Below are 26,126 nucleotides of genomic sequence, written 5' to 3' on the forward strand. Positions count from 1 at the left end.
ACATGACCATATAAAAATGCTCCAGTAGTTGGTTGGCATCAGCTGCTTCATTCACGCTTCACATTCCTTAGATGCGTGGCTAACAGTTGACTAGTAACATACAACCATGTTCATACAGGTGCACAGTGTGGCCATTAGAAGCTCTTTCTCTGCTGATAGCCTCATGCCAACACTGCTGCTGCTGCAACTCCCTCCACCACGCCAATCTCCTCCTCCTGTGCTGAGGCTTTTGTACGTTTGATTCCACTAACATTCTGTGTTGTTGGTTATTAAGGGGCAGATTTTGGGAGAGCTCCTCCAATGAGCAGAGCCTTTCCTGCCAAATCCAACTGTTGTAATCATCATCACTGTAATAATTTGCTATTAATGGTCAATATACATTGTATGTTTGTATGTGTGTGTGTGTGTGTGAGTGTGTGTGGGTGGGTGGGTGGGTGGGTGAGTGTGTTTATATACATAACATGTGAAGGTACTTTCCATCAGAATCTGATAACATTTGGTAATGAAATAAGACAATAAGTTAATCTTCATATTAAACCTTAAGTCCGGATCACCTTAAAACAGTTTCTGGGCAATATTATAGTTAAATATTTATCCCAGGATTAAAGACTAAATATAAGTATTGTGTCGTATTTGCAGATAAGATAATTCGTTTCTGATCTTAAAATACCATTCCTTAAAATGCATTAGCATCTAGTAGTTTTCGCAAAGTAAAGCTGGTAGGTCAATGACACATTGAACATTCTGGGCTATGGGAAACGATGGCTGAAATGTTTGCATTGATTTGTTTGGGAAAGAAGCAAGCACATTCCACATCAAACAAATAAATGGCTTTTGTAAATGTGGCCAGAACATTGTTTCATACTTATTCACCAGTAAGGTCATACTACTTTACAAAGTCTGTACAAGCTTGGAACACTACAAAGTTACAAATCCAAGGAGGAAAAATGAACATGGGGATTTGTGTAATTTATTTTAGAAAGAAGTGGTCCGATGGACTTCTGTGAAGGAGCAGGGAAACCAAACAACCCTTTCACTTACATGATTGTCTCTTTCCTTTTTTTAATTTTCTCTACCGCATCTGTAAATCTCTTTTGGATTATTCTTTCTCACTCACATTCTCTACCCCATTCTTTTCACATTACAAATGACTCCCTATTGGAACAGGAAGGACACTTCAGATTGTTGTATACAGCGGGGTCAAGACTGACAACACACTGAGTTTGTTCATGGTAAAACTCAACGCTCCCATATCTGGATAGAGTTTCATGGTAGGATAGTACTTAAACAGGTGAAATTTGTTTAAGGTCATTGTTAAAGTCTGTGGTTGTAGCAGTACCTGGCATTGCTGATGAAGCATTTATTTGTGATAACATCCACTTGCATGTCCTTCCATCTGCTCCAATGTTATGCTCCTTCTGGTCCATTATACATCCCATAGCATCCCTGTGCTGGTCAATCAATCACACCTCAGTTTGTTGCTGCGAGTCAGTGATGATGGTCACCCCTCGACGAAGCTCATCCATACTGTCAAAGTCGCTGCCATGTTCAGAGTCATCCAGCCCACAGGGGGCCGACATGTCTGAGGCAGATGATGCACCAACAGACAGTCGCATATTTAGCGACACAGAGTCATCAGTGTCCCCATTTCCTGGGGTTACCCCACTCGTTGAAGCGCTGAAGTCCCCGTGGGGTGCCTCCCCGAGGGGCAGCTGGTGGGGAGGCAGGTATTGGCTGGGGTGGAAGTGTGGCCTGGCATGCTGACGCCCGGTGCTGCCAGAGCTCAGGGTGCTCTCCGTGGAGACTGGTGGGTTGGTTTGCAGTGGAGTGTAGGTCTCAGGATAGTCCTCTGCTGTGGGCAGCAGAGGTGGCAGCTGGTCTTGACTCAAAAACTCTTCGTGGGGAGGGGGGTAGTCGCTGTCAATGTCATAGCCCCCCAGGTAGTAGTCTGACTCCAGTTCACGGGTGCTTCCTCTATGGCGGGGGGCTGAGCCTGCTACGTCGCTGCTAGGACCTGCCTCATAGCCCGGCACTTCTTCGATGTCTGACAACCTGGTGCTGGGCATCCAGTCTGATGTGTCCCAGTGATATGCTGGACAGTAGATGGGGAGATGGTTAAAAACAATCTGGACTATGAAAGAAGATAACAACAAACTAGTCTCCACAAAGTAGAGCTGTGCAGCAGGTCAGGTACATGCCAAGGCACAACCTGTACAAAAAACATGTTACGTCTTAATGGGTATGTGACATGCATAACAGGAGCCTTTGAGGGTCGGGGTCACAGGTGTCACAGCATGCTGAGCTTCATGAAGATTTGCAGCACCCAAGCTATGTTAACGGGCTCAAAAAACACAGCAACATTGGATTCTGGATGTTAGGGGGATACATCAACTATCTGGTACATTTTCCTATTGGTCAATGTAGCAAAGTGATTAATAAAACATATATCATCATTGTGTTGTTGGCTCCAATACACCCTGTTACCACTTAAGTACTCCATGCAAACACTTAAACATTCTGTATGAATACAAAGATTAAGCCTATAATTAATCAGCCTAGTACTTGTGTCACATTTCAGCAACCACAGCAAGACTATCCTCGGCAGAAAACTTCATCCTTCTAATGTCAAAATATGTCTACATTTTCCTGAGAAGTGATCTATTGTGGTCATGCAGATAATGACTGTTCACTCTCAAAAGCAAAAGCAGAAGTAGTGTGATAATGTTATTGTGCCAAAAAACCTCGGAGCTAGGAGTTTATGGCTGTCATTCTGCAGATAGAGGCACCAGATCAGAAAATGTTCACATGGCTTGTTTTGGAAGGAAACAAACTAGTACTAATGTTGTGCTGTCTAAATTTGCCCCCAGGAATCTTCACTCAAATGACATATATAACCACTATTTTATTATTATAACGTATAAGAAATTCCAACATGTACATATCCAAACTACAAACACCAGCCAATTATGCTTGGCGTACATCTAATTGGTCCCTCTATTGTGAAGAATTTACTTTAAAAAATTGCTAAATATGAAGTGATAATTGTCTGACTTTGCAAGTTGATATTGTCTGCATTGACGAAAGTTCATTTCCAGAATAATGGAAATATGTGGAGGATATTCATTAATTAAAACTTGAGAGATCATTGAGGGGTGACTGGATATTTGTGTTGCCGTTGTCTAACTCCGTTCCCTTCGGGGAAACAACAACAAACTAGGGCTGCTAGATTATGGAAAAAAATATAATCACAATTATTTCGGTTAATATTGAAATCACAATAATTTAACACGATAACTCGTTAACTTCTGGAAAGATGTTGCAATAATTGAACTTAAAAAGGTCAAATAAATCAACAGTAAAAAAAACACAACTGTGAAATTTGCCTTAATACTTTTCCTATTTAAACTTTATTTTTTCATTCACAACACAAAAGAAAATAAGTTTACTTGCAAAACGTAATGAGCTAAATAATTGTCAATTATCATTATTATCACTGGGAGCCAAAATCATAATCAGGATTACATTGTGATTAATTGCACAGCCCTACAACAAACTTCGAGCTAGCAAGCTACACGCTAAAAATTTAAAACTTTAAAGAAATTTGGATCGTGCAACAAGTCAGGCCTACTTGGTTCTTTCGGGGAATGATTGTAAAGATTTACAAATAATATGTTTACAGCATTTCCTCTATAACTGGGACGTTTTGAGAACGATTGGTGGGATCGCTGTGGACGAAGTACACACGGAGATACCCTGGTAAGCGTTAATGAGGTTTAACCATGTATCCAGCTAATTTAAATAGCTCACGTTACTGTATTGTGTGAACAGTTAACTTCATTTAATATTGTATGTGGCATTTTCTTTTGCAGGGTGCAAATGCTCCATTAAAACAAGTTTCTTCCCGAGACTTTTTGCAGAGCCACGTCACTAGAAATGCAAACAACCCAGAGGATTTTTCTACATTTCCTCCTATCCTGGAATGTATGTGTGGAGGGGCCAGACCTTACTCTGCAGCGCTGTGGAGATAGGTCTGGCAATGTGAGACTAAAGTTGATGAAGACTGACCCAATGCAGCTAAAGAAGTGCCAGACAATGGGAAGCATTTATTGTATCCTCCAAATTTAAGCAAAACCAGGCTGCATTTCTTGACCACATTTAGCAGAACCTTTGGATTGAGAGAGACTTGTTAACCCATTAGAAACTAAAGGGGTGGGGACATGGGAGCCCATTTAGTTATGCTCCCGTGTTAGCATTGAGCACTGGAGCCAACAATCACCTGACATAGCATGAATGAAGATTCTCATCACAAAGGTTTGTCTGACCAAAAGGACAATCTACCAAAAACAGAAATAATGCAACTTAAGGAACAGTTCATTTAAGAGCAAATTGTAAGTGAATCAATGACAAATCAAACAAAAAAACTTTCATGCATCAAAGCAGAACACAAACCATGGGAAGGTTGTGAAGGCTGTGAAAACGTCATCATGCACCAACTGTTACAGTACCATCACTGGGCTGGAGATACAACTCCAAACAAAGTGGTGGGATGCGGTGAGGTGATAGTGGCAGGCAAAAAGTACTTGAGGAGAGGGGTACTGCCAATTCAGCACAGCACAAAGAGTGGCAAACAAGCATTGGGAAGGGTCAGAAATCACATCAAATCACACGTACGCACACAAAAGTCCGACTCGGAAAGGGGAGGAGCAGAAGAGTTTACCAATGACAAAGTACGTCAATATGAAGTGCAGCTGGGTATACACAGATGTAGGAAGATACAGGGAGTAGACAAAACAATTTCAGTCAGGATGAACTAGCTAAGAAACGAAAACTGTCAATTTGAGATGTGATTTTCACGGAGGTTGGAGGTTAGATGTTGGCTTCTGGTTCAGGGACTCGGAGTAGCACCCTGTAGGTGCAGCTCATTTGCTATTAAAGGTGCTATATACAACATCCAAGCTTCTCTGTTATGCATAAGAAATAAGAGATGCACCAATTACAATTTTCTAGGCTGATTCCATTTTCATTGAGTTTGACCTGCCGATACTGATTTTAGCCAATTCTAATTTCATTTTTTCTAACCACTTTACAGCACACACAAATATTTATTTTCTATCTTTTCTTTAATAGAAGAGTTAGGTTAGGGGGTGTTGAACGTCAAAAAGTAGCGTTACCTGAAAACAACGTGTAGTTTATTTTTAGCATCTCACATTACACTTTCAATCACTATGACCACTACTACGGTCAGAAACATTGGGCCAAAATATGAACAATAACGTCGCTGTCAACAGGCTTATCTGCTAATGTTAGCTACCGACCGTTACCTTGAAACCATCCAGCAAATAGACGGTACCGTTACCTGAAATCGGGGATTTAACGTTACCACTCATTTTACACACAATTTAACAACTAAACAAAATGCTAAGTGAATGTGCTACGTTTTTCATTAGAGCCAATATTAGGCATTTTCTAAACTATTGGTATCGACCTTTATAATGGTCGATAAATTAATATTTAAAAAATAAAATAGAAACGGACGAAACACCCTTCAACCATGTTATGAGTGTTTGTGTTGCATAGTTTGTCCACCAGAGGGCACTCTACAACGTCTCTGTTCTTTGACTTTTTTTTGTTGTTATTGTTTTTGTTCAAAGGACTTTAAGTTAAGTTCATTTTTAAACTGCATTATCATTATTTTAGTGAGGACTCATAAATAACTACAAATAACTAATGTGAGGGAAATTGGTTTATGTTTTGTGACGCGTTTATATCGGCCGATATATCGTAATATCGGATTTCTAAATCACCAAATATTTGTATCGATATCGGCCTTAAAAATCCTCGGCCGGGCTCTAAATCGGTAAAATCAACAGAGGAAACACTGTATGTATTTACAGTATTTGACCGGCATAAAACTGCCATATGTCAGACTGACCGGCTGGTCGCAGGTCATGGCCGATCAAGTGAAAATCAGCCAATTCCGGTCACCAGCCAGTCAATCGGTGCATCTCTAATCTAAATGCATTGTATGTATCTTTGAGGTCTAGCAAATGATTTTCCTTCCTCATAAAACATTTGCAAAAGTTTGCAAAGATTTTTTGAAATATTGAAACCGGCATTGCTTACATCCATGTTTGCCTGCTACAGGTGTTCTTCTTCTCTGCCTTTTGCTGGTGCAACTATATTTCTCACAGTATCGTTCACAAAAACCTGGTCAAGCCTGCAATTGGCTCACAAAAATAGTGCTGGTTGGTGAACTAATGTTGCTAACTAGCTAGCCAGAAAATGCCAGCACTGCCAAGACCGTTTGCGGTATCACTTTACAATAAGGCTACCTTATAAAGGGTTTAAGAATGGTTTAAATTTGTGTATTAATTAGGTTATGAACCCTTTATAAATCATTAATAAGATGTTATAACTCATCAGATTAAAAAGGGCAAGAGTCCCCTTTGGGTTGCCAAATAGTGAGCCCACATTTATCTGTACTGCTAAGCTTCAGACTGGTTACTTAGCTTACTTGGTATGAAACAAAAAAAAAACTAAACTATTTGAATACAGACTACAGTTCAAAGTAATCCAGAAAAACTAAATGAGCTCCAGAGAGGCTCAATCATCTGGGCTGTATGAGCAATGGCCAAGCGTAGCGTTGCTCCCAATGGCAAAGTACATTTTGGTCCCGCGCTAGTGAAGCTATTTTCATTGGCTGATTGTTACTTTGTCTACTCACTGATACAGTAGATAGATAGATAGATAGATAGATAGATAGATAGATAGATAGATATAGATAGATAGATAGATAGATAGATAGATAGATGGGTAGGGGTGGGTTGGGGTAAAAGAAGGGGCTCTGGTAGTCACCTCTGTTGTAGGTTTGACCATGGTCCATAACTGACACTGTCAGACGAAAGAACAACATTTAACATTGGATCATGAGTTTGTCTGCTGCTCTAAATGTAATTTTACAGGATAGAAGATGATTTAGTCAGAGGTGCTGGGGCAATTAATGTGTCTCTAATGTGTTTTTGTAATGTTACTAATGAAAAGTTCTTGATATATAAGTTGGGTTTTCTAAAAAATGAAATCCTGATCATCAAGGTTCTGATTTTATTATAGTTCACAGGTATCTGTTGATGAGTTGTAACTCAGAAGTAAAAGTGTTAACAACTACCATTCAACAACTACAACTCTCATGATCTCATGGAAACTATAGTTGTTGTAGAGTAAGTGTGTGGGTGTGTAGAACTCCAGTTCTTTCTATTATTCTCCTCTGGATTCTGTCTTTTTCTCTTTTGTCTGTATGTTTATGAAGTCAATTCATAAAATAAGTTTTACTTTCCAGTACAGTGGTAGATGACGAATTAACAAACATAATTGACATGTTAAAGCTTTTCACAAAGAAAGAGTCCGGGGGGACTTCCTTTGACACACTGACCAGAGGAGGTCAGTGTGTTTCCATCTGTGTGCATTCATTTCCCAGAAATGCTTGTTACTAACTTAGCTCTGGGGAGCTTATTCCATGTGACGCCCCACTATGCCCTGAACTTCTACAACTATTATTTCTAGTCACAGTTCCACTATCTTTATTGTTACTATAACTGCCATTGTTCATCATTCCAACTGCTATAATTATTATGAATCATATTTCTCTATATCTGTATATCTATATCAGTGTTTGTGTCCACACCAGCAGCACAGCCGCCCACAAAGAGCCTGTGTCTGTCCGAGGTTTCTGCCTAAAGGAAGTGTTTCCTCACCACTGTTGCACCAAATGCTTGCTCGTGGGAAATTGTTGGGTCTTTGTAATTTATAGAGTGTGGTCTAGACTTTCTCTATGTGTAAAGTGTCTTGAGATAACTCTTGTGATGATTGATACTATAAAGTGGAGTGGAGGAAAAGGGAGGAAGTCATCAGTGAAATCACCTACTGAGGTGATAAGTTGGAATCAAAACCTGAGGATTGTTGTCTCTCTATGGAACAGTATACTGAGAGCTAACATGGGAGTGGATTGGACTGATTAACTGCTGACTGTGAAAATGTGTGAGAAAGGAGAAAATAAATCATGTGTAAACATATTGGAAGCTAATCTATGTACAGATCCCAGGAGGGTTTCCTGAAAGATACAGCACGTAACACACAGAGAGTGGAGTTAGCTTGGCTATGTAACTGAAGACAGCTCCTGGGATGAGCAGACTGAGAGAGGAGAACAGAGAGAGGAGAGACATATGGGGGATGAGACATGGTACCTTCACTTTCGATTGTGTCGACTGCATCATTGACCAGTCGAATGACCGTCACTATGGAGGCTTGTGGAGGGAAAAAAGGAGGAGACAGGTTTTGAAATCAACCATCCAAAGTGAGAAAAAGCTTGGGGGGGGCGGGGTGGGTGCACTCCTGGCTCAAGACCCTCAAGACTTCTGTCTGATTTCTGTTTAGAATTTTTTTTTTTTTTAAATTAGCAAAGGAAACGTTGCCAAACAAAGAAAATTAACATTACAAATGCAAAGCCAAAACAATATGAACGCAAAAACTGCTTTTTCAAGACACCAGTCAGACTTTAACAAACACAGGCAATGAAAAAAAAATTGAGTATTACTATGGCTGAGGCAAAGGTGAGTGTGTATATATATATATATATATATATATATATATATATATATATATATATATATATATATATATATATGTGTAATTCAGATGTAATGAATTGATGATAAGGGGCAAAAAATTCATTCTGAAAATGAAAGAAATTAATCTCATGGATTGCAAATAAAAACGAGTGAGAACAGGATGATACAATAAAACACTAAACCAAAGACACTAAACCAAAAACACACTCCAGCACAACAGCACGCTGCGAAGCAGTCACAACCCCTTAGCTTCTTCAACAATGCTTACAGTGTGGAGAAATAATTATCATGTACAGTTGTGAGGAAACATTCATAGTGAGTTATTCTGCAGCAATAATAGCAAATGAAAACATACACACATACGGGACTAAACACCTGAAACCTGATAATATGTTACGCTTCGACAACTTATTGTTGATTTCGCTAATCTCCAAGCCCTACCAGTTGTGGCATGAACAATAAAAACAATTCTTATGATTTTTAAAATAGTTTACTTCATAATTGACAGTGTAGGAGAGAGTCAAGTGTATAAACCACAACAAAGGTCCTTGGCTACAATCGCTCCTAACACTTTATTTGACCCGAGGAATGACCATGGGCTCATTACAATCAGAAGTTTATGTCCTAATGAATATGAATTTGCTCAGCAAAATGCAATCTGTCCACATATTTTGTCTGCTAAGGGAAGATTTGTCCTAATGATCATGCTAGAGATCTTTTTATCACAGGGTTTAACTAATGCAGAATGTTAGAAGAAAACAATACAGGAATTTAAATCGGAATCCAAATACTTTTTGGATTAATATTGATAAGAAACACCCAGTATAACAAGATAAACAAGCAAACAAAGCATTTATGAAGAAGTGAAAGGCTAAGGAACTGGGCTATTCTGTCTTACCATTATCATCACAGGAGTCAGACTGGAAGGAGCTCAGTGATTGGACCTCTGAGTTACTGCCTTTGTTGCTTCCTGAGAAACATGTCACTTCTTCTGCCATGTCAACCATCTTACCTGCTGGGACAGTTTACTTTATACACAGTGACTTTTAAACTTGTATGTCATGGAAAACTGTATTTATGCATGCACGGTATTCTGCCTTTAATGGATAGGACAGCTAGATGAGAAAGTGAACAGAGAGGGGGGAAGACATGCAAGAAACTGTCACAGGTAAGATCTGAAGCCTGGACCTTCTGAGTCGAGGAATAAACATCTATGTACACCTGCTCTACCAACTGAGCTAACCAAACCACATGCTTGGTATTCTATACTAGTGCCGGGAGGGTTATATCTTATCTCAGTCCATATCAGATTCTGTCCTGTAGAGCATCAAATATATTAGGTATGCTAATTGATTTACTTACACCATATTGACACCCGAATATGAAATTATCTGAAGACTATCAAAGTAAAATGTCAGTGATTGTCATGTTGTATGCATCTTTGGCAGAATAACTCTTTTAGGGAATAGTTTAGTTCTATCTTATCACATTGAGTGAGCTCTGGTCAGCTCTGTCATTTATCTCAATATAAATCAGATTGAACTCGCTATGAGCAGATATCTGATAGTAAAAGACTTCCATGCTCAAAATATTAACATTTTAACCTATATCAAAAGGTATTTCAAAGATAACACACCGTTCCATTTAACAGGAAATGTATTACTCTTTGTAAAACTGCATTAGATCCAAGCAGCTACTTTAGATGACACTGTCCATGGCTTGACAACTGCATCAAGCTACACAGTGGTATCCTGGCATTTAATGAACAAAGCTGGTGGCCAGCTTTGCTGACAATGTCAAGAGTCCAAAGACATATCACATGAATGTGGTAACAATTGATGTCAATCAATATTACATTTAAATTAATGCATTTGTTGCCATCCAAAACAGAGGTGCTGGACTGCTGCTAACGCTCCGGCCGAGAGGCCACAACCAACTGTACCTTGGGTTCCTACTACAGGAGGGGGCACCAGTTTGTAATCACAAATCACAGTTCTCTGGATGGTGGAATACATGTGTTTGCAGGAGGACATTGGCACAAAATGCATGTACGGGACTTTAGGGTACTCACACAAACACACTCTCTAACATATAAGTGTTTATTCTGACTTTAGCACACACACACACACACTCACCTTCATCACTGTCCCATGGGCTCTTGCGTATGGAGTCACAGTCTGAGCGACAGGGCGACACCGGCGGCAGGTTGGGGGCCACGCTGCACACCACCACCCCCCTCCTGGTGGTTCCTGACAGGATCCTTGGTGACTCGGGGTGAAAGGTGCTCATTTCTGTATGCTCCACAGCACACCCATCCACCATCTTCCCCAGCGTGGAGCGCGGGTCTCCTTGGAAACAGGGTGTGTATGTCATGGGCCTGACAGGGACTTGTGGAGGTCCCAGCAACCCCGGCTCTGAGTACAGGTTCAGAGGGTCTCCTGGTGTGCAGTGCAGGCTCTTGAATTGAAGCCCGTTGGCCTTGTTGAGCAGCGCTGCAGTGGCTGGGTCCTGGACCAGAGATAGGTTGTTCCGCGAGTAGTTCTTCTGGAAAACCTTCTTACGGAAAGCGATGAAGAGGATGATGAGAGTGATGATGACAAAAAGCACAACAGCAATTCCAATCAGCTCCTCTTTCCCGACCACAGTGTGACCGGCCTGCATGTCGGGGACCACCACGGGCCGCAGGCCGCAGCGCTGGCCCACGAAGCCCGCTGTGCAGTTACAGTAGAAGGAACCGTACGTGTTGACGCAGACGCCGCCGTTCTCACACTCCCCCTCTGGATTGCTGCGGTCACATTCGTTCACATCTTCCTCACAGCTGCAGGATGGAGGGATGGAGGAAAGAGGACAAGAGACTGGAGTGAGATGATAGTGTATGAATAACTTCTCACTGCTCAATGACCTGCTCCCAGATGGATTGCTTTCCCAAAGCCACACAGCCAGAGAGTAAGATGAAATGCACTGTGGATAGATTGCAGAAGAAGTAGTCCCTGAGTGGGCTCACAACATAATCCCTTTGTCTTAATATGATAATGCTGCTGTTAGGAGTGCCATTTAGCTTTTAACACATTCAAAGTGATGTTAAAGTGACAGGTGGAGGCTAGAGAGGAAATAATTATAATTAATTAATGGCAGCATGTTTGACTGTAAATGAGTATTGCCACCTTGTGGTCATGAACAGCAAGTGCCGTCAATGAAAGACTTTTTAATTTGTTATTTTTAATTGTTCTTCTCTATGTGGGCTTTTATATATATTGACTGAAAACGTTTTGTAAACTAAAAGGGTCAAAATGTACACAGTTCTTGAGTTGTCATGTACACGTAATAAAAGTATAAAAGTTGCATTTCCTTGTGAAACACCCAGCTCTTTAGGCAAAGTAAATAATTCAAGGCCAATTCCGATTTGTTAGATCGGACCATATGTGCTGGTATTGCACACATGCACGCACATGCACGCACATGTACGCACGCACGCACACAATCCCACACACACACATTTCTTAGTATAATCTTCACACACATTGGCTGCAGTCGAATTGTCAAAAAAAAATAACATCCTATGTCCTTTCCTACCCACTTTTCCTTAACCCCAATGGTAAACATCATGAGGTCAAGGAAAGATGTGAAGGAGAATTTAAAAGGAATTAGGAAAAGACAACAGCTGTGAGAGGAGAATCCAACTGCCCTTATACTCGGCTACGTATTTAAGCCACAGCAGATGTTTATTGACGTGGGTCTAAAAGTATTGGACTGAAGCCATTGATGTTTTCTTTCTTTCTTTCATTTCTTATAAATGTGATCATTCACCTCTGTTGTATTGGGGTGGAGGCAGATGTCTCCAAACCTGAACAAATAACCAAAGTGTCTAGATACTGCCAGAGGTGTGTAACCAAACAAAATGTGTGTGACTGGACCCCTGAAGGACTTTGAGTTCAGTTTGTGTGTTTGGACTGGAACTCACGTCAGGCCCTTGAAGCCTCTCCTGCAGCTGCAAAGGAAGGCGTTGCCGATGGGCTTACATGTGCCAGCGTTCTGACACGGGTTGGGAAAACACGCCGTTATCTCCATCTCACAGCGCCCTCCGGTGTACTGGGGGTTACAGCTGCATGAGAACCCTGCAGACACACACAGGAGGGGAGAGACACTTCATCAAGAACTCAGAGCAGTCAGTGGCACACATATACACACACACACACACACACACACACACACACACACACACACACACACAACAACGACGCTGACGATCGGTTGACTATAGCTTTGCTGTCAATCCAACGAAGCTGCTGCGGTGTGTGGGCATGTGTGAAACTTAGTTATTCATGTTCGTGGTGGCAGGTATCAGCCAATCAGTGCCTTTTTTTGGGTTTGCAGAAAAAACATGCTGACTGCTAGGTTTGGTTTTTGGAGTTAGTGGACAGAGCAATACATGGTGGATATTGTAAATTGGACTGGTATGAATATATATATAGATATGTATTTGGGTGTGTTAAATTTTTTATTGATGTTTATATGTTCTAAGATGTTCAGTTACATTAGCATTAAATTCCACTATCCACATGCTAATGCTCACAACAGTTATTATATGTGTATAATAACTGTAATATGATTATTATTGGAGTGCTCACATTGGCTGTGTAACGTGGACCTGTGTTTGAGTTACTCTCTCAGATTACAGCAGCAAGGAGGCTGTTTCATTTAACATGGAGCTGATATGGATGTTATTTGGTTATAAAAGGCTAGCTAATTAAGTTGAAGTTATACTGCTAGCATGTCCTAGCTTTAATATTCCCTGGACCCTTTTATAAATTATATATTTATTTAAAGGTAGGCAATGCTTCTTTTATAGAATTGGCTATTTTAATTTAAAATTAATGTGTTTACATTAAACAAATATTAACTGTATCTATCAGATTGAATCAGATTGAATCGTATCTCATCGTATCGCATCGTATCTCACCGTATCTTATCGTATCTCACCCTATCTCACCGTATCTCATCGTATCTCACCGTATCTCACCGTATCTCATCGTATCTCAACGTATTTCATCGTATCTCACCGTATCTTATCGTATCTCACCCTATCTCACCGTATCTCACCGTATCTCATCATATCGCATCGTATCTCATCGTATCTCATCGTATCTCACCCTATCTCATCGTATTTCACCGTATCTCACCGTATCTCATCGTATCTCATCGTATCTCACCGTATCTCATCGTATCTCACCGTATCTCATCGTATCTCATCGTATCTCACCGTATCTCATCGTATCGCACCAAATCATTTTCAACATCGAATCAAATCGCACTGAATCGTTCCAGATTAAAATGTATCGTCCCTGAACCGTATCGTAGCCCATGATAGATACGTATCGGATCGTCTTATAAGGGAGAGGCACACCCCTAACACACACACATACACACACACACATAGGCTCACAAGGTTATGGCTCTGACACACTGCGTCACTGAGGACGCATTTGAAGACACATTCTTCTGCCAGGTGGAAACACACATATTTAGAGATGCCCACTTGTGATTCGGGGGTTTCTGCATGTTTCATCAAGTCAAATTTAAGACTTTTTAAGACCTTTTTAAGACCATTATGAATGAAATTTAAGACGTCACAACATTAAAAACAAAAAACATGCAGCAATGCTTCTGATGCCTCTGATGTCTGTTTTAGAGCACCAGAGAGCAGCACAGGTATTTTAGTGGTACCGAAATCCGCATTGCTATTCGGTCTGGTAGATACATATTGGCACCCAATTGGTTTCGGTACCCAACCCAGGGCACCTCTGCTCTGTTGTCTCTGATCCAAAAGCAACATGGAGTTGCGGGCTGCTGTGTGGGTCTCGCCTAGGCAGTGTGGAGATACTGCCGGGACTGGAGCCGCCTGATGCTCGGCAGAACTGGCTGTTGGTTGCATGTCGATTGGCTTGTGCCGATACCTCCAGTAGACTGTATAATTATACATATATTTGTATTTCTTTGCTCGCCTTTGGTATGTTAAATAGTAGAACGCGATCACACATTCCATCACACAAAACTCCACATTTTGGAGCATTAACCAGGCATAACGTAATTTATTATTCCCCATAAGGCCACTTTTAATGAGTAACGTAAACAGTTTGTGGCATACTGTCTGTGGGAATAAGCCACTACGGTAGCGAGGCTAACAATAGCCATGTTAGATCATGTTAGCTCTAGTACTTTAGGAACATCTGCAAGCATATATTAAATTACTTAACAGTTTTTCACTGACTGTTGCCTAATGTTACCACGTTCACATGCTGTTAAACGGTGTGCTGGTGGAACACAACCGGCACAGGTCGGTGTAGTGAGTGGCCAGTGCCGCCAGTGGATCGGTTTATGGCGCTGTCAAAATGGCATATGCCATCAGCCACCGGCAAATGCCGCTGTAATGAGCGGCATGTGCTGCCAGGGACTGACCATCAGCCACTTTTCAATCTTGGCGCTACTGCTAAAAAAAAACACCACGTAATAAAAAAAACAACATTCTTAAGCGCTGTGAGATCATTTCAATGAGCATTAGAGGTGGCATTACATGAATGTAGGAATACTAAGACCTATTTAACATTAATTTAAGACCTAGACACAACATTTTAGCAAAGACTTTTTAAGGCCTTAAATTTTGATTTCAAATGTAAGACTTTATAAGACCCCGTGGAAACCCTGTGATTGGATCACTCAGGACAGATGTTAAAACCAGGTTGAAATGAAGGTCAAATACAGCCAAGAAAAGGCTAGGGAACAAGCTTGTTTGATTGTGTGAACAGCATACATCAGGGACACAGTGCTGTGTGACGACAGAAGTGGGATACTCTGCTCATTACAGTGTAAGTGAGGAGCATGTGGCGTGTTCCCTGTATGCTCACATTGTATCTGCTACATACACTTTTTAATTACATATTTTGTTTATTTTAACTAGGGATGCACTAATATCACTTTTTTTAAGACCAAGTACAAGTCTAATTACTTACATTTGGGTACTCGCCGATACCAAGTACCAATATAATTATCTATTCAATGCTCAGTGTTTGTCAGTATTTAAAGTAGGCTTTAATCAATATTTGGTAAATAGTAATTCATACTTTCAATACTTTCAAACAATTGAATTAAATTGTTAAAGTAAAATTCCTGAAATATTTTCAATCTAATAACCAAGTGCTGTTGTTCAGTGTGAAGTGGCTGTGCTCCCTGGGGCTCACCACCAGAGGGCAGGCTGCTGCAGCTGGCCCCATTGCGGCAGGGCTGCTGCAGGCAGGCGTCAGGGTGGAGGATGCAGCCCAGCTTCAGCTCCGTCAGGCCCACAACCTCTGCGTAGCGCGAGCGTTTGTTCTGCAGCGGCAGCTCGTTATTGTTCAGCATGATGGAGTCCAGGCAGCCCTGGAAACCCTCCAGCACCCGCGGGTCCTTCTGGGGGTCCAGGAGGCTACGAGAGTTGGGGTGCTGCACCTGGGGAGGGAAGGATCCGAAATGAACACATGAATTACACAGATACCCTGTCACACACACACACACACACACACACACACACACACAGTAGATTGCTTGGAACTTAATTTGTTTAGTTTCCATCAACATGTTCTGTTACTACATGTGTGTCAGTGACGGAGGTAGAGGCAGTAGTTTTACTAAGAGTAATTATTCGTTCATGTCAGGCTACATCTACAGCCTGGCATTACCAAAATAATTCGTAAATGCGTATTAGTCAGTTTAGATTTCCAGATGAAATTGCCTGGACACAACTGAATAGACCAACAACCAATCAGAGCAATGTAACCTGTGACGTAGTGCTGAGTGACACATGCGAGTTGGGGTGGTGCTTGGTCCGTTTTCAAGCCAGAAAAAATGTGGGTCTAGTCAGATGGCACCGCAGGAACAGAGAAGTCATTGATTTGTAATCAGAAGCCTAGTTTGATCTGAATTTGGTGAACCTGGTGCGTTGCACTCGGCGGCCCTACAGGACAGTGACGCTCCCCTGTCAGTCATCGCCTTAAACCCCTATATTAGGTTATGATATACAGTACAGGCCAAAAGTTTGGAGACACCTTCTCATTGAAATGCGTTTCCTTTTATTTTCATGACTATTTACATCAAAAACCCCAATGAAGAAGCAAGGTAGAGATGGAGTGACCCTGCCCGGAGGAAGCCCGGGGCCCCCGTCTGGAGCCAGGCCCAGAAGGCGGGCTCGTCGGCGAGCGCCTGGTGGCCGGGTTTGCCACGGAGCCCGGCCGGGCACAGCCCGAACAAGCGACGTGGCTCCCATCTCTCCAGCCCATGGGCCCACCACCTGTGGGAGGAACCGTTGGGGTCGGGTGCGATGCCACATGGGTGGCAGTGAAGGTCAGGGGCCTCGGCGGACCAGACCCGGGCGGCAGACGCTGGCTCTGGGGGCGTGGAACGTCACCTCTCTGTGGGGAAGGAGCCGGAACTGGTGCGGGAGGTGGAGCGCTACCGGTTAGATCTGGTGGGGCTTACCTCTACGCACAGTCTCGGTTCTGGAACCATACTCCTGGATAGGGGTTGGACTCTTTTCTTCTCCGGAGTTGCCCAGGGTGTGAGGCGCCGGGCGGGTGTGGGGATACTCACAAGCCCCGGCTGAGCGCCCGCTGTGGTGGAGTTTACCCCGTGGACGAGAGGGTCGCCTCCCTCGCCTGCGGGTTGTGGGGGAAAACTCTGACTGTTGTTTGTGCATATGCACCAAACAGGAGTTCGGAGTATTCGGCCTTCTTGGAGACCTTGACTGGAGTCCTGCATGGGGCTCCAGTGGGGGACTCCATTGTTCTGCTGGGGGACTTCAGCGCACACGTGGGCAATGATGGAGACACCTGGAGGCGTGATTGGGAGGAACGGCCTCCTGATCTAAACCAGAGTGGTTGTTTGTTGTTGGACTTCTGTGCTAGTCATGGATTGTCTATAACGAACACCATGTTCGAACATAGGGATGCTCATAAGTGTACCTGGTACCAGAGCACCCTAGGCCAAGGTCAATGATCGATTTCATAATCGTTTCATCTGATCTGAGGCCGTATGTTTTGGACACTGGGTGAAGAGAGGGGCAGAGCTGTCAACCGATCACCATCTGGTGGTGAGTTGGGTCAGGGGTGGGGAAGACTCTGGACAGACCTGGTAAGCCCAAACGTGTAGTGCGGGTAAATTGGGAACGTCTGGAGGAGGCCCCTGTCCGACAGACTTTCAACTCACACCTCCGGGCGGAGCTTTTCGTGCATCCCTGTGGAGGCTGGGGGCATTGAACCCGAGTGGACAATGTTCAAAGTTTCCATTGCTGAAGCTGCGGCGAGGGAGCTGTGGTCTTAGGATCTTAGGTGCCTCAAGGGGCGGTAACCCACGAACACCGTGGTGGACACCAGTGGTCAGGGAAGCCGTCCGACTGAAGAAGGAGTCCTTCCGGGATATGTTATCTCGGAGGACTCCGGAGGCAGTTGCAGGGTACCGGCGGGCCCGAAGGGCTGCAGCCTCTGCCGTGAAAGAGGCAAAGCAGCGGGTGTGGGAGAAGTTTGGAGAAGACATGGAGAAGGACTTTCGGTCGGCACCAAAGTGTTTCTGGAAAACTGTTCGCCACCTCAGGAGGGGGAAGGGGAACCATCCAAGCTGTGTACAGTAAGGATGGGACACTGTTGACCTCCACTGAGGAGGTAATAGGGCGGTGGAGGGAGCACTTTGAGGAACTCCTGAATCCGACTAATACGCCCTCTATGTTAGAGGCAGAGCTGGAGGATAACGGGGGGATTGTCGTCGATTTCCCAGGCGGAAGTCACTGATGTAGTCAAACAACTACACAGTGGCAAAGCCCCGGGGATTGATGAGATCCGTCCAGAAATGCTCAAGGCTCTGGGTGTGGAGGGGCTGTCCTGGTTGACACGCCTCTTCAACATTGCGTGGAAGTCTGGGACGGTGCCAAAGGAGTGGCAGACTGGGGTGGTGGTTCCTCTTTTTAAAAGGGGACCAGAGGGTGTGTGCCAATTATAGGGTATCACACTTCTCAGCCTCCCTGGTAAAGTCTACTCCAAGGTGCTGGAAAGGAGGGTTCGGCCGATAGTCGAACCTCGGGTTGAGGAGGAACAATGCGGATTCCGTCCTGGTCGTGGAACAACGGACCAGCTCTTCACTCTCGCAAGGATCCTGGAGGGAGCCTGGGAGTATGCCCAACCGGTCTACATGTGTTTTGTGGATTTGGAGAAGGCGTATGACCGGGTCCCCCGGGAGATACTGTGGGAGGTGCTGCGGGAGTATGGGGTGAGGGGTCTCTACTCAGGGCCATCCAATCTCTGTATGACCAAAGTGAGAGCTGTGTCCGGGTTCTCGGTAGTAAGTCGGACTCGTTTCAGGTGAGGTTGGCCTCCGCCAGGGCTGCGCTTTGTCACCAATCCTGTTTGTAATATTTATGGACAGGATATCGAGGCGTGGTCGGGGTGGGGAGGGTTGCAGTTTGGTGGGCTGGGGATCTCATCGCTGCTCTTTGCAGATGATGTGGTCCTGATGGCATCATCGGCCTGCGACCTTCAGCACTCACTGGATCGGTTCGCAACCGAGTGTGAAGCGGTTGGGATGAGGATCAGCACCTCTAAATCGGAGGCCATGGTTCTCAGCAGGAAACCGATGGAATGCCTTCTCCAGGTAGGGAATGAGTCCTTACCCCAAGTGAAGGAGTTCAAGTACCTTGGGGTTTTGTTCGCGAGTGAGGGACAATGGAGCGGGAGATTGGTCGGAGAATCGGGCGCAGCGGGTGCGGTATTGCATTCAATCTATCGCACCGTTGTGGACGAAAAGAGAGCTGAGCCAGAAGGCAAAGCTCTCGATCTACCGGTCAGTTTTCGTTCCTACCCTCACCTATGGTCATGAAGGCTGGGTCATGACCGAAAGAACGAGATCCAGGGTACAAGCGGCGAAATGGGTTTCCTCAGGAGGGTGGCTGGCGTCTCCCTTAGAGATAGGGTGAGAAGCTCAGTCATCCGTGAGGAGCTCGGAGTAGAGCCGCTGCTCCTTTGCGTCGAAAGGAGCCAGTTGAGGTGGTTCGGGCATCTGGTAAGGATGCCCCCTGGGCGCCTCCCTAGGGAGGTGTTCCAGGCACGTCCAGCTGGGAGGAGGCCTCGGGGAAGACCCAGGACTAGGTGGAGGGATTATATCTCCAACCTGGCCTGGGAACGCCTCGGGATCCCCCAGTCGGAGCTGGTTAATGTTGCTCGGGAAAGGGAAGTTTGGGGTCCCCTGCTGGAGCTGCTCCCCCCGCGACCCGACACCGGATAAGCGGGGGGAAAAAAAAGTGTACCAAAGTTGCCAGTGGGCGAAACTACCTCAGTCCCCATCGAGAGGATTGTGTCTGTATTTGACACTTGCACTACTGCCATTTTAAAATAAATGAAAAGAAACACATCCTTCTGCATTTGGATGCGTTCCGCTGTACCGAGCTCACATCGAACCACCATTCCTAAACCAGGGTATGATCCGAACAGGGACTTCTGTGTAAAGTATATTTTTCTTATTTTCAGTTTTGGTTATCATTTCTGTAGACTTTACAACCACAGACCAGTTCCACATGTTAACCACGTTCTAATATACAACAACCTATTTGGGATGCGAAAACATAGACGAATGTCAATGACAATCCATGTGTGTAGGGTGTGTGCCTCACATGAACAACAACTGGCAGTGCAGCAATTTACAGACATGGATGTCAAAATAATTGGCATGGTAAAAAAACTAAATTCAATATTTGACTAGCATTCTAGCGTCTACCAGATAGAAACTTTGACACGGCACTGTGGACATAGGTCTGGCACTGTGAGGCATCTCATGGACTGACCAGTGCTCCGAAGTAGATGCTTCTGTCCGGAGGAAGGGGTTGGAGGAATGGTGGTCCACGGCGACGCTCAACGTAGCTGTCATCCAGCGCCAGGCTGCTGAAGTTGTGATTCAGCTCCAGTGCCACTGTGTGCCAGCTGCCATCATTGATACGACGGCCAGAGATGCCCAACATGTCAGGACTGTCACCGCTGCCACAGGCTAGCTGGAACCACAGCTTCCCCTCCTCCAACTGGTCACACACACACACACACACACACACACACACACACACACACACACACACACACAGGACAGAAAGGAAACACACTTATTTCACTACCATACTACCATGAAGAACATCAACTGACAGCAAGACAGGAAATATAAGGTTTATCTCTTTAAAAAGCTATTTGCAAAAAGATCAAAATGTAATATTGATCTGAAAATCAGCACTAACAAATGAATGGATTAAAAAAAACTTTATAACTTTAATGTTGACCAGCATAAACAGGCGTTTCCAGACTCAATTAGCATCTATGGTTGTGTATAACTGCACTGAAGGACTTGTCTAGTCTGAAATATCTGTTATATTTATACATGAAGTTACATGTAAAGAATTATGATATCCTAATGCCTATAATAACTTTAACTCCAATAAAAAAGATTTATGATATACACTGGTTTTATCCTTTGAAGGATCTGGCCCACAGAGCAAAGAAGTGCCGGAGCATAGACCAGCACCTGTGTGTGTGTGTGTGTATGTGTGTGTGTGTGTGTGTGTGTGTGTTTTTGTACCTTGAGCATGGTGCAGGGTTCAGTGTGTGTGTACATAATGATCCCTCTGCTTTGCAGTGTTCGGATTCGGAGGCTGAGTTTTAGCTCCGTCTGCAGCATCTCAGACACTCTGTACTTGATGTAGCTGTTACCTGAAAAACTCAGAGACGAATGGCCTGTTGCCACACACACACACACACACACACACACACACACACACACACACACACACACACACACACAGAGGTATGGGTTAATGAATCATATTCCAGAGTAATGCAGGTACAGTATATACTGTATGTATATTTTGTGTGTTTCCTGTCTTTTTCTCGCTCACACACCTGCACACTCTCCCAGTTTGCCTGGTGGACACTGGCATGCGTAGCGCCCTCTGCTGGCCTCAACTGCAACACACTGCATGTCTGCGGGACAAGGCTGGTCCTCACACTGTTCTGACAGGACCGCACAGCTGGCATCTGGACACACACACACACACACACACACACACACACACACACACACACACACACACACACACACACAAGAGAGGAAATATAAAGTTTATATCTTTAAAAAACTATTTGCTAAATGATCAAAATGTAATATTAATCTGAAAATCAGCACTAACAAATGAACAGAGTGAATGCATTAATAAACTGTGCACACAGATTAAAACTGTGAAGTATTTCTTCCACCTACAGTATTTCTATCAGGCCAGGTTTGATAAGGCCGAAAAAAAATTAATAAATTAACAGTAATATTTATTTGTCTTTTCAAAAAACTATCGTGCTTATCTAGACGTATGAAGCGAGCCACACAACATACTGCTGAGGCTCTGCTCTTTTGGAACAAAATACAGAAGCTCCACTTTTCACTTAGGCTCTCTCTTCTGGAACACACCAAATGAACTTTACTGACCAGTGCATGTGCAGCGCGAGGTCCGGTGGAAGCGTGGAGAAACGAAGCTAAGCCGTGGCGTGCTGTATGTAGCCAGGCTGTGGGAGTCCAGGCTGATGCTCTGCTCGCACTGCGCGCCTCGACACTCCAGCCCTGAGCAGTTCTTATCCAGGATGGCTGACACACGGACGACCTCCTCCAGCTGCCGCCGGGACGCACTCAGTTTCTGGGTGAGGTAGGCCGCCTTGTAGTACCCGCCCCCTGCTGTTTCCACGGCAACGAGCATGTCCAGTTGTTGCGTTCCGCCGACTGGCTGCAGACTGAGCAGGTGCAGCGTGTCCTGCTGCTGCGATGCGGCCGCCTGCTGCAGAACCCTCAACACACTTTTCAGGTGCAACGCCACAAAGTCTTGTGGTGCTACACTCTCAAAGCGCACCGTCACCGCCTCACGCAGCATCTCTAGGGTCGCCTGCTCCACATGCACACTCACGGGCACAGGCACGGCGAAGCGGCCATCACTTACGCTGGCGTTGAGGGAGTACCTGCCTGCATCCAACCCGCCCAGGGCGATGATCTTGCCGTCCCGAGGACTGATCTTGAAGAGACTGCGCTGAGCTGGAGGGGCATGGCCAAAGGTCAGCACATCATAGGGGTCTGCGTCGGTGGCATGCAGCTGGCCAATCACACCACCAGGAAACTCGTCCTCCATAGTGACGATATGAACTTCCAGTGGCAACGCCACTGGCCGGTGAAGGCTCTCCTCAATCACCCTGACGGTCAGCACGGAGGAGGAGGACAGCCGAGGCTTCCCCGAGTCCGTCACCTGAGACAGCACATCATGAGAAAAGACGGAGAAGAGCCATGTCAAAGAACAGGAGAAGAGGACAGTGGAAATGACTTGGTAACATCTCTATTTGGTGACATATTTACTTTTTTCACTTAACATCCATCTATCCTATACTATTCATGGTGACTAGATTTAGAGTCAAAAATGACTCTAACCCGCATGTGTTTGGACCCGGAGAACACGGGACGTTCATTAGATGTAGTGTAGGACCATAGACTGGCTAGCTAGCAATCGTTTCCTTGGTTACATCTGTGCTCCGACCACCACCCTTGCTGGCAGACTTTGCCAGGCATGAGACCTCAATAATAGGGAGGATTTCGAAACCAAAGCATTATTAGTAACAAAATAATAAATAGGACTACAGCCATAGGCAGTAAAATAAATGGACCAACAGATCCCATTGCTCTGGACAGACCAATGAAGGCTATTAAAAGCAGTTTTCCAGTGAGGGCTGAGTGTTACTGCGCAGCCTCCGACTGAGCTTGAAGACGTAGATGTGACGTGAGCAACCTGTCTGAAAGTTGGAAGTCTTCTGGTAGCTGTGCCAAGAGAAATCTCAATCATTCCCAATCTTGCAGACAGCGTAGGTACATGTAAGGAGATAACATAGGCACAGGCTAATTATTGCTAACTAAATTGCTAGTTAAAGGTACAATATGTAACATTTCTGCTTTAAAATGTCTAAAAATGACCATACCTATGTTATATATTTTTATGAGTTGTGTTCTTACACTATCCCAAATGTTTCCACCAAATGTCAAACCCAGAGAAATCTGTTATTTTATTTTCAGACACGGCACGTTTCCTTTAGTCGCCTGTCAGTGGCGTCATATAACCTTTCACCCTCCAGTTACTCTAACTTCCGTCAGAACACTGGCACCAAGATGATACGTTCAGGAGTAATTGTAAATCATACAATTTCACAGAAAAAAAATACTTGTAACCGCAATACTGCTTTTTTTTGCCATACAGCATCATTTTGTGATTAATTACATCCCACTTTTTATCACAGTAATACAACAGAGACCTTATCTATTTTGAAAGTTCAATATCGATACCAGCTTGACGTTGCTACAATGTGCTAGCTAACGTTGATGCTAAAGCTTTGTGGGTAACATTATGAGGTTACAACATCGTTCAACACGCTAATAAAGTTATTTTTAGTATGACTGTTTCGACCACAGCTAACAGGACTGAGCTAGCTAACCCACGAATAACTTCAATAGTAACGTTAACGTTAGCTGTATAGATAGACGATTAATCTAATGCTAATTTAGCCAAAGTAGCACACCCCGGTCTGTCTGCCTCACCCCCCCGGCGCAGAGAGACTCAGTCGGGATGACAGCTGACAACAGCCCCGGGACATATAGCTAGCTAGTTACCGTTAGCCCCCAGTCAGCTATCAGCCAGCTACTTTCATTACAGCAACCCCCGGCCAGAATTTATCTCCAGTGCCTGGCGCTTACGACGCTAACGGCAGTTTAATTAAACGTTGGGAAACAGACTATATCAGACCCAGCACCGAGTCACAACAGCGGCCATCCATAGCGGTAGCTAGCTACATCTCCGTAGCGCTACCGGTGTATGTGCCGAAAATCTCGTCCCTGCCAAATTTCTCCCCCCTTCGCGTTTAGCTGTCTTTACGGTTAGCTAAATTAACCCGACAAAAGGTGGGTTAAGCACCAAAACGAAAAGTTAAGATTACTGAAAAGTGAAGGGGAGATAATTCGGGTCAGCTGGGAGATGTTCTGCTGCTGCACAACAGGCATCGAACGTCCTGGCTCGCTATCGCGGAGATTTCCCCGACAATCCCCACCCACACCCGTCTCTCAGCCTCGTTTAGTAGCTAGCTAGCGTTACAACAAACCCCATCCGCCCCGGTGTTGAAACCATCCAAAAGGTGACATTGATATGTGAAATATGTTGTGCTTTAGCTGCTGGCTACTGTTAGCTTGCTGGCTCACTAGCTAACTTGTCAGCAACAAATAAAAATCTAATCAAGAAAAACGTAATTATGTTGGGGAAACTGCAGCTATTTTATTACAATAACATGAATAAACATAACGTGAATACACTTCAATGGGTAAACTTGTCCGTGAACTGATGCATTCTAACCGGCAGCGAAGGTGTTTAACACTAATAACTCCCATAATTCCACGCAACTTCCCAACGTCATCAAAAATCCCGTTTTACCGTCCATTGTTTTGGTTGAGAGACCCCTAGCGGCAGAAAGTTACATATTGTACGTTTAACATTAGTAATTAAACTTAAACAGCTAATGTAAGTCAAAACTGCCTGCGAGCTTCTCCTGTACTATACAGTAATTCCTCTACTATTCGACAGTAAGTTGCGTGGTTATGACACAATCATTAGCCTATTTTTACAAAAACGTCTGCTACGGAGCCATAACGTGAGATACAAGGTAATGGAGCCTTTTATACATTGTCGTGTTTCTTTAGAAATAAACAATGGACAAATAAAGTCTTTAAACGCTTGACTGTCAAAGTGACGTCAAAATGTATGGCAGTCAATGGAATGCTAATGGCGGGTGACTGCTTGTTAGCATCAAAATGGTGCCATAGGAGGTACGCGTTGTGGGGAGAGGCTTACCCCCTTGACTACAACTGCATGTTTATGTTAAATACTTTTAATATGGTTTAGTGTTTGGTTCATGCCTCAGGAGGAGGGAGGGAGGCCAGGCGTGACATAACCCGTGTGCGTCTGTTTACACTTTTTTTATATTACAATACATATGAGAACATGATTGCCACAAATAGCCTGCTGATAAAAGCATATCATTTAAATTAGGATGTAAAATAATTAAGATAAATTATGTAATAACTGATAGACGGATGTCCTTTAAAAGTATATTGTAAAAGTATGGGAGAGGGAATTACTTAAAATACATATTTTTAAATAAAGGAGATCTAACTTTGTGTGAATATTTTCCAGCAGAATCAAGGTGTTTTACAAGATATTCAGTATATCAGTGTTTGTGGTCATATTGTCAGTCTCAAACAACTTTCAAATTTTGAATAGGCGCCTAACCAAAGCACAATGTTTATTACAGATTTATGACTCGAAAACTCCCACCATGCTCAGGTTCTATTCTATGTGGTATATACTGTTGAGCTGCTATCTACCCCTAA

General features: G+C 43.9%; 1 protein-coding gene across 1 annotated transcript in view; it reads right to left on the reverse strand.

The window, feature by feature from the left end:
- Positions 1-451: 451 nt before the first annotated feature.
- The window catches only part of fat3a (FAT atypical cadherin 3a), a 217,489-nt gene continuing 191,814 nt past the window's right edge, over positions 452-26,126 (reverse strand). Inside the window, exons 20-28 of the mRNA XM_028573344.1 lie at positions 22,152-22,953; positions 21,575-21,709; positions 21,255-21,409; positions 20,479-20,709; positions 15,860-16,106; positions 12,586-12,739; positions 10,760-11,442; positions 9,523-9,636; positions 452-2,092 (exon numbers count right to left, since the gene is read on the reverse strand). Coding sequence (XP_028429145.1) covers positions 1,464-2,092; positions 9,523-9,636; positions 10,760-11,442; positions 12,586-12,739; positions 15,860-16,106; positions 20,479-20,709; positions 21,255-21,409; positions 21,575-21,709; positions 22,152-22,953 — 3,150 coding nt within the window. The 3' untranslated portion in view covers positions 452-1,463. The remainder of the gene's footprint in view (positions 2,093-9,522; positions 9,637-10,759; positions 11,443-12,585; positions 12,740-15,859; positions 16,107-20,478; positions 20,710-21,254; positions 21,410-21,574; positions 21,710-22,151; positions 22,954-26,126) is intronic.

Source organism: Perca flavescens, chromosome 3 (genome assembly GCF_004354835.1).
Source record: "Perca flavescens isolate YP-PL-M2 chromosome 3, PFLA_1.0, whole genome shotgun sequence".
NCBI classification, from domain to species: Eukaryota; Metazoa; Chordata; class Actinopteri; order Perciformes; family Percidae; genus Perca; species Perca flavescens.